This window comes from Ascaphus truei, chromosome 2, assembly GCF_040206685.1.
Source record: "Ascaphus truei isolate aAscTru1 chromosome 2, aAscTru1.hap1, whole genome shotgun sequence".
In the NCBI taxonomy this organism is placed as follows: Eukaryota; Metazoa; Chordata; class Amphibia; order Anura; family Ascaphidae; genus Ascaphus; species Ascaphus truei.
In genome coordinates, this window is record NC_134484.1 from 259,432,284 (window position 1) to 259,442,432 (window position 10,149).

Sequence of the window (10,149 nt, forward strand, 5' to 3'; positions counted from 1 at the left end):
AATAAAGGATGTCGCTACAGTAACTGTATTTGTAACCATGTATTATTTGTCTTAACTCTATGCCCAGGACATACTTGAAAACGAGAGGTAACTCTCAATTTATTATTTCCTGGCAAAACATTTTATAAATAAATAAAATGTACAGATGCAGCGGCCGTTATTCGAACAAATCACAGTGCCGTTTTCGTGTGCGCTGCTGTACTCCACGCGGCATTAACGCTGCCAATCGCCCCAGGCACACGTGTTTATCGCAGTTGCTTTGTTTGAATTTCATGGATTGTGTGCAATTAAATGCAATGAAATGAATGAATTGTAATGTGTACAGTACTGTGCTACTGTGTCAATTTCAGGTGTTTAAAAACCAGAACACTAAAATGCCATTTTCTGCACTCGCATCTAAAGGCGGTACGGTTGGAAGAAATCACGCGCCATCACATGGGTATTCCGAGGTATACAACGCGTGAAGTGTTTCAATAACGGCAGCTGCATCTGTATGTGGATGGCGATTGATACACTGCATATACAGATCTAGCAAGACTTACTGTCCCCGGCACTGCAGACCAAAACGCCAAAATCTGTGGCCCCGAAAACAACAGTACATTTTGCAGTCCAGGAGTATTCATTCAGAACCCTCACAGCGTTATTCCTACCAGGCCAGCCAACCTGTAATAGTTGCGCATAGGAGTCCAAGAGAGAAGCAGTTTCTATCTCCCTAAGGATCTCTTATAAGAGCAATTCATGTGCTTTCTATCATTTTCTTTGTAACATACGTTTGAAGCAAGGGGTCTCTGGAGCTGAACCCCATTAATTTCAGTTCAGGGGACCCCTGTTTCCTGAGATACACACCTCCAAAGGGGGTGTTGTCATGTACGACAGAATGGATATACAGTACAGGCCCAGTGGCTGAACAGTGGACAAAACTGTTTTTTTTTTTTTAATGTTTACTTGAAGTGACGGATTAATTTTTATTTTACAGCTCTAACTTATTTCATCCCGGGAAACTACACTTTGTTTTTAACGTGGTAGAATTTCCAACCAGCGCAGAACGGCCAGTACCCCAAAAAGGCGTGTGTACTGGTTTCCTCGCTGAACTTGTGGGGAAAATGAACGATCCAAACCATGAACAGACGCTAGCTGCAGGACACATACATGAGGGGGCCTTCACTCCAGAGGTATGAGAATGGAGTCACACACTGTATTCTAGAAACATCTCATATCAGATTTACAAAGCAATGCAAGAGGTTTTGTAGGGAAGCCTGCTGCTAACTTACTGTAGTATGAGTAAACCAGTTTGCACAGTTTTTAATAAATTGGCCACATAATTATTTTTTAATGTTCCTTGAAGATTATGGCTTTTTTTTTTTAACATCGTGTTTCAGTGTAGCTTTTATGTGCACATATGGGGTGCATTTATGTCTCTTGCTTCATAGTTTTACAGCATTACAAATTGATTTAATAAATGACAGACGGGGGGAATCTGCACTACACTTCATATTATTTTTAATATCGGCTTTATAATTGATTTCAAGGTCACACCTCTGCTTATTTATGTCAAATCATTATATCTGACCTCTACAGGGTATTCAAATTAATAAAAGTGACTGCATTGTTAGCTGTGCATCACTCCACTTATCTCTATTGAATAGTGCTCTATACTGTATGCTCAATATTTCAGACTCCATTCCAATTATCTTCTCATACTTCAGATATCCATTTTTGCTCGACCATCCACTTCCTTCCAGTTGCGAGCTGATACTTCGGTCCCTGTTGTGATGGTGGGGCCAGGGACTGGAATTGCTCCATTTATTGGTTTTCTACAACACCGGTAAGTAAATAATAATAATAACTTGTCTGTGCTGCCATTCCCATTATCCATGTTCCCTTACAGTACCTTGGCCAGGTACAACCTAGATCTCAATGATGGTTCTGATCATATACATACAGATCAGTTATCTGAGACACTGCAGTATTAGAATTCCCTACAAAGGACATAATATAAACAATCTGTTGTAGGACCATGGTGATCTCATGACTGGGATATGTATATAGGGTGAAATCAAGAGGGTTTTTTCTTGTTTTCTTAAAATCATACACGCAGAAGAATTTTAAAGAATTTTTCAAAGTTAATTTGAAACATTGTACGGTGGAACTTGATGTTGCCTCATAGCTATTTCCATCATTTTTATATAATGTCACTGTTGGCCACTATATAGGCTGGCCTCACCTTTTTCCTGGTTAGTTCTGATGGGTTCGAGTTAAACAGTTTATTGGTATGCGTTCTACTTTTCTGGGTCCCTGCAGAAAAGAAAAAAACTTGTTTCAAGTATAGTGAAATATGTTTAGGGAAGCTGGTTGCATTGTTAATTTGTACTTAGAGTATCATCATTACTTATTGCTATTACTGCATATTTGTTTTGATTGCAGTGTTGCTTGTAAGCCGAAAAAGTACATAATTCTCTTCATATTTAAGTGCAGGGTTGTGTTTTCAGTAATGTTAGGCCACGTCCATGGCGAACGAGCACGCGTGACCATGCTCGTGGCGTCATGCGTGTCTGTAGCTGGAGCGATTTATGGCCTTGTGCAAGTCGCGACCGGGAGGCATGGCCATGATGTCATGGAGCTGGTTCGTCCTCACTGGGTGAACCGCTCACGTGACCTGGCCATCGCGCAACAGAAACAAATGTATTTGTCTGCTCATGGATCGCGAGCACCGGCGCTTCTCTTCGAGCGGCCGCACGCTCTATGGCCTGCCTCATAGAGGCACGGCATTTTGATCGCATGCCGTCGCGCTCACAATAGACGTGGCCTTAGAATTGTTGAACTGCTGTATCTCTCGGTGAAGAAAATAGTAATTTCACCATATGGGTTCATGGTGGTAGGCTACAGGATTAAATGCATACTGTAGGCCAATAATTCTACTACTTCAAGTTGATGTTATCACATTAGAAGTGGTACCAAAATTGCTTTCTGCATATGCTAATTTAAAATCCAACATACTGTATTTATACATTTCTTGCCAGTATTCAGTATGGCATTACATTTATGGTATATTGAAGGTCTTATCAATCCGTTTGTTTCCCATTTCTTTTGTACATTCATTTTTATTTCCTAATTGTGCCATGGTAACAACACATTCATTGTTCGGGATAAACTTGGTTATAAATATGAAAACAAAAATAATTTTCAGCATCATTGCTGTTCCTGTTACAATTTTCTTTTGTCGGTCTTGCATTATCTACACCACTAATGCTCTTTCTTTGCGTTGAAACCCAGCCTGCTAGTCTGCTTTACATTGTTGTTCTCGGGTCATCAAAAAGAAACCTGGGACAAGGAATTCTATCATTAACACTTCTTTTATGTGCAGTTGTTAAGACTGGGCACACCACCTGATTACACAATGAAGTAAAATGCACATGTGCATTTTTTTTGAGTGCATATGGATTTGCTGCTTTAGCATTCTTTTTGTTGACATTGAAATTCTGTGCAATCATCACGAGGGGGTATTGCCTGTGGTAATGGTGCTGTATGACGATATTGAATTCTTGCTGACTTGTTTGCTTTACATCTTGGACATGGACCAGATCCACTTCATCTTTTCTGCCTTGGTCAGCTCTAGCTGCTATGTGACACCACAAGTTCAAATAGACATGAGTATACAGCAAGCCACTGCACAATTGCCCGGTGATCCATCTTAATTACAGCATACTGGCACCAAATTATACATTTTTAGAAGGCAGTGAAGTAAAAAGTCAGTTTCTTTTTATTTCTGCAGAATGTGTAAAGTCAATTTAAAGCAGCAGTCCTATGTACAATAAAATGAAATCCTGGAAAAATACAACCTTTTACAAGTGTTGCCAGCTATTTTGTATGTTTGAAGTCAGGGTGTAATAATGAGTTAATTTTTTTTTTTTTTGTTTCAAACATTTTTATTATTTTCTGACAGGGGTACATTCACATCACATGGTTGTTTATAGACAGTAAACTTAATTAACATATACATTTAAAAGTGAACAACCCGAAGCATCTCAAGGTTGATTGATCGAGAAGAGGCGATCTGCCCCTAGTATTTTGTAACCTCCTATGCATTTAGATTCTACTATGTAGATCCCGTCCGGGAGAATTAACAGTTTTAGGAGGATCTTAGATCAAACCCCTTATATTAGTACTGTAAAGGATAGGCAGAGAGAGAGAGGGGGAGAAGAGAGAAGAACAGAAGAAGGGGGGAGAGAGGGGATAGGAACGGGGAGAGCTAAGGGAAGGGGTGTAGTTGTCCTCCCCTCCACCTTGTCAAAAGACCCTGAGTAGACATGAACTCCCCCTTAGAGGGGTTAGTGGTCTAATGCAGAGTCCAACTGAAGCATCCATATCTCATTTTTAATCTCTTTAATTATAAGGCCACTGTGCCCAAACTTTCTCATATTGTACTATATTCTGTTTCAGGAGCGCCGATAGGTATTCCATAAGCTTGACCTCGCTTACCTTGCGAAGGACCATTTGCTTAGAAGGGGGTTTAATCTTTTTCCAATTAGCTGCTATTGAGCAGCGAGCCGCAGTCAGAATGAACGAGGCCAGTTTTTTAAGAGGGACAGAAATATCTTCGATGGGTTTCGCGAGTAGGCATATCAGCGGGTCCATCCGGACCTCAACTCCTACCGTCTCCTCAACCAATGAGCATATCATATTCCAGAAAGTCTGGATCTTTGGGCATGTCCACCATATATGCACCAGATCTCCTCTCTGGCCGCACCCCCTCCAACAGAGGTCAGACAGGCCAGGGAAGATCTGGCTCAGCCTACTCGGGATTAAGTACCATTGAAATAGAATCTTATATATATTTTCCTTAGTAGTAGTGCAAATAGAAGTTTTGGCTGCTGCTTCCCAAATATCCTCCCATTCATCTCTGTCTATATCAAGATTGAGGTCTTCAGCCCATTTCAACATATAATTGTGGTTGACGGGACTCCTGGACCGTGCTAGCCCTGCGTAAATCTCTGAGATCAGACCCTTCCGGTATAATGAGTTAATTTTGAGGAATAAAATGGCCAGATCCATTGACATCACGTTATGTGAACAATTAGCATCTTGTGCATCTCTTCAGAGCTTGTCTTAAAAAAAATATTGTTTTAGTACTTGGACAGCTAGTTATACTTTTTTTTTATTTTGGTTAACATCATTTTGCACAAATGTATTCAAGAAATATTTCTATTTTTCTCTTGTCTATGTGTGACGATATCAGGACCACTTTAATTAATATGATAAGGAAGTGTAAGGAAGACCCCCAGATATAACCCAAATTCAACATTGAATGCATTCAAGCTTTTATTTGTAGAAGAGATGCTGGCAGTGTTGAATTAAATAAAATCATACATTTTAGGCAAATTGTTTCCCAAAGATAAGTGAATGTTCCTGAGCAACTTTTTAAAGTTGCAGTGCAAACTTTTTAATACACTAATAGATGTGCTGCTGTTACTAATTTCCTACAAGATATTAAGGCTATTAAACAATGAAGGCATTGAGTTTTGTTGTCATTAAAAAGCCATCTGGGCCATCCATGCATTATTTCATTAAGTTTGGATGTAGTTACAATCCAAAACATGATATGCTAATGTTTTGCAAACAAAGTATTTAATACATACAAGAAGAACTAGTGAGTGACCAATCATACATTCTTGATTATTTCAGAAAAATAATATTTGCTTATATGAAATATGCAAAACATCTACATTCCTATTCCCTTCTTTTTATTCATAGAGAATCATCTGAAATATTCTAATGGCATTTAAAAGAGCCACAGGCAGAGAGTAAACTTATCTAACTGCTCCCCTTGGGAGAAGACTAAATGAGATCCTGCTGCAAAAAATAAAGATCCACATTATCTCTATAAAGACCTTTCTGCCGTGCAGGGAAATGTATTCTATCACATTAATCAAACCAAAGTGACACAGGATTTCCCTATTGTCTTCATCTTCTTATAATATAACAAGGTTTTGTCCCAATTTAACCAAAACATTGTCACTTAGGTATGCATGGTTGAGAATGTTTATAAGACCTGTCAAAACATATCTCCTGATAGAAAAGTGGGATTTGCAGCTTCAGTTCCAATTTTCACTAAAGATCCAGTCACATCTAGAATTTCTTTTTTTTATAAGAAGATTTTCATACTGTCGCTACTGCTAATTTTACAGACATTTGCATGTACAGCATGCCATCATAGAGGATTCTGTAGGGCTTATTTTGTCTTTACTTGAAATACACAATTAGCATATGGCTTAAATTCCGACCACAGTATCCTAGGGTAGGAGCAGAGAAGCTACATGGTACATTTAGATAATCATTTTTCAACCCTTTAGTGAAATTGTGTAATTATGATACATATCTATTTCTAATTTACAGGAGGCAAATTAAAAAAAAAATTGGAACATCAAATGTTTTTCTTTTCTACTTTGTACAAGAAATATATTTGCAGGTTGGAGTTTGTCCAGTTAAATTATATGCTTTAATACCCTGTGTTTCAGAGAGAAACTTAAGAAACAGGATGAGGAGGGGAAATTTGGAGACACGTGGCTATTTTTCGGCTGCCGTAATCATGACAAAGACTACTTGTTCAGGTACAGTAATGTGAGACTACACTAAATCGTTATCACACATGTCGTCAGTGGTTTTTTACGGACACCAACAGCTGCTTGAAAACTAGCAACAACTTTTTTCTGATTTTTGTTGGGATTTTGCCTTTCAATATAGTGGTTGAGGAATACCCAAATCAGTGGAGATGTCTGGCCTGCTTCTGACACAACTGTAAATAGTTAATTATTGTATGCCTTAATTAAGCACTAATACAGTGTTTTTACTAAAAAAAACTTGGAATCCTAAAACCTCAACATTGGCACACAATTCAACTTGTTTATTGTACTGGGTGCACTGAGAAGGTCTAATGTGTCTGTAGCTATACTCCCATTATACTTTTGCAACTCTAACATGGCTTGCCATTTTTACAATGTGTTGTGCCTTATGGTTGTCATTATGACTCTCATTCAATGTAATGGAGGGAATGAATGGAAGTTGATGCATTTTTTTTTTTGGAACACAAATTTTATTAGGTTTTTCTTTTTTTATATATCTTAACATGGTCTAGCAACACATTGTCTTGTACATTCAAATAAAACCTATTTCGTAACATCCATATATAGAAGAAAACATTTACCATGAACAAGACGAACTGGCAGATACACTTATACACTAGACATGGGAAGGAAGGGTAGGAAAAAAGGAGGGGGGGGGGTAACAGCAGGTAAGTTGCCTCTGTGGCCGAATCCTTCACAGGCGTTGTTATTCTTCCTATCTGACTTCGTTCTTTCGTCTCTTGTATTTGCCGGTCTAACTTGTCTTAATGCAACTGTCGTGTCGGTTGTCATAGGAGAACGCATTTGCGTTTATCAAAGCAAAGCGGTGGCATCATTTACCCCTGGGATATCTGTCTGTGCCAACCACGGCATCCAGACTTTTAGAAATTTAGTGCCTGTGTCATTAACTAAACTCGTTAACTTTTCCATCTGGCAAACAAACCAAATTCTATTTCTAATTTTGGGAATAGATGGAATCTCTTGCTGCTTCCATAATGCTGCGAGCTCACAACTCACCGCTGTTGCAAAATGCGCAACTAGTTTATGTTCTACTTTAGCTAGTCCTGGTGTCTGTCTATTCAGAAGGAATAGCCAGAGATCTAGGGGAATAGTGAAGTCAAAAATCCTCTGTAGCTAATCTCTAATTTGTTCCCATACGGTAACTACCCGAGAGCAGGACCGCAGCATATGTAGCAAGTCTGCGGGCTCCCCACATTGCTTAGGATACAATGGGGGATAACCTTTGACGAATTTTGAGAGTTTCATTAGGACTTTATATGCGTTCTCCTTTAACGTCGTTCAGGTGGAGCTCTTGGCTGCTGCCGAGAGAATCCTATCCCAGTCCTCGTCTTCAAGTGTTTCCCCTCCCATTGCTTCATGTACTGTAGCTTAATCTGTTGTCATAATTTTAAATGCACATTACCTCTTCTTACCATATTGAATATGTATTTTATAAGATCTATGTATTTGCTGTTGTGTTGTCAAATTGATTCTATTACTGCCCTTTTCAGAGAGGAACTAAGCAATTTTGTTGAAAATGGTACATTAACTCATCTCAAGGTCTGTTTCTCAAGAGACTCCCCTAGCAGCGCAGAGGAAATGCCACCAAAATATGTCCAAGACTATCTCATGGTTTGTTCTGTGGATATTGCTAGAATCTTGACCAAAGAAAATGGACATTTCTATATATGTGGGTGAGTGGACTTAAATTATTAATTGACAGGGCATATTGATAGGATGTGTAAAGAATTGATTCAGACTATTGCTATTATTTATTTAGAATACATCAACATATTCAAGTGTATTTGAATGTCATTACTTCAAGGGGGTTATTCATTCATCCCGTTATGAATTAATGCACCCGAACAGACTTTAACTACCACTTAAGTCAGTGTTGAGTGACAACTGTACATTTATCACACTTTCAGAAATCAACACATTAAGGTATGTTGTAATTATTTAAATGTTGAGATTACGAGATCAGTTGCATGCTGTGAAGAGACTAATATGATGATTATTCATGGATGTACTTTTAAAGGAACAAAATATGTTTTTTTCTAACTTGCTTTTGTAGTAAACACTGTACTGGAGCTGGTGTTTGTTTCCATAAAGCAGGTATTGAGATTCCAGAATTCATATATTCGTGGTGACTAGTTTTATTTTGTTTTATTTTTCAGTGATGCGAAAAACATGGTCAAAGATGTGAATGATGCTTTAATTGATATTTTAAGTACTGAACTCGCTGTGGACAAACTGGAGGCAATGAAAACACTTGCTACATTACGAGACAAAAAACAGTATTTACAGGATGTCTGGACCTGAATTTAGAAAATCCCCACCACACAACATCTTAGAAGACTACTACATACTGAAAAAGCACCCTATCAACGTTCTTCTTAACTCTACTGGATTTTCATATTTGAACGTTCTCAAGTAAAACTGTGAGCAACAGGAATTAAAACTTAGGGCTGGAATTCTCAAACCTATCCTTATGGCCCCGAACCTGACCCAGACCAGGATTACTGGCCAACATTCTCTTCACATGCAAATTAGGGGAATTCACATGTGTGCACATGCATTAGTTATTCCTAAAACCTGCTGTGGGGTCTGGGGAGAGGTTTGAGAGCCACTGGCTTAAACTGAATATGTTTCTGCATACAATTTAGGTAGCAGTTACCCTAGGGTGTTATCTATTAAACTGTGATAATGCAGATTGGGGCATTATCGCACAGAAACTCCCACGATTTGGTACTACTGTATCACAGTTTAATACATTACCCCCTTGGGACCATGTTATTAAGCTGCAATTTTTCGATAATTATGTGGTTAACAGTATATATCTTGATGAATAAGGTCCTAAAGTAGTTAATCACTAGACTCTTTCAAGGTACAAAACCTCTCTTTGGAAACCGTGCATGTTTCTGAACACCTACAGTGTGCTTTGGCTTGTTTCTGATCCACTTTGATTGCCTGTCATTATGCCTTATGGCAGGCCTGCACAACATGCGGCCCGCCCGCACTCACTGTGCGGCCCGCGGTGGCTTTCCCCCTCCTCCACCCAACCTCCTCCGCTCTCCAGCGCGCTCTAGCAGTGAGGCACTTCTGTGTCTGCTGATTGCTAGAGCGAGCACGTGTGTGCAGTCCTGCCTGCTCTGCAGCTGCCTCCTCCGCCGGCAACCGGGGCAAACCGAGATAGGCATATCTGGGGGGGGGGGGGGCAGATGATGTGAGATACAGGGGGGTGATTTGAGGTGCGTGCAGGGGGGGTGATTTGAGGTGCAGGAGGTATGATCTGAGGTGCAGGGGGATGATCTGAGGTGCAGGGGGTGATTTGAGGTGCAGGGGAGAGTGATTTCAGGTGCAGGGGAGAGTGATTTGAGGTGCAGGGGAGATAGATGTCTGATGCAGGGGGGAGAGTGATGTGAAGTTCAGGGGGGGAGAGTGATGTGAGGTGCAAAGGGGGAGAGTGATGTGAGGTGCAAAGGGGGAGAGTGATGTGAAGTGCAAAGGGGGAGAGTGATGTGAGGTG

General features: G+C 39.7%; 1 protein-coding gene across 8 annotated transcripts in view; it reads left to right on the forward strand.

Moving 5' to 3' along the window:
- The window catches only part of MTRR (5-methyltetrahydrofolate-homocysteine methyltransferase reductase), a 92,462-nt gene extending 82,633 nt beyond the window's left edge, over positions 1–9,829 (forward strand). For all 8 annotated transcript variants that reach the window (XM_075586173.1, XM_075586180.1, XM_075586175.1 and 5 more), the window contains 5 exons: positions 977–1,172; positions 1,707–1,825; positions 6,516–6,608; positions 8,132–8,314; positions 8,798–9,829. In XM_075586173.1, the coding sequence (XP_075442288.1) occupies positions 977–1,172; positions 1,707–1,825; positions 6,516–6,608; positions 8,132–8,314; positions 8,798–8,942 (736 nt within the window). In that variant the 3' untranslated portion in view covers positions 8,943–9,829. The remainder of the gene's footprint in view (positions 1–976; positions 1,173–1,706; positions 1,826–6,515; positions 6,609–8,131; positions 8,315–8,797) is intronic.
- Positions 9,830–10,149: the final 320 nt, after the last annotated feature.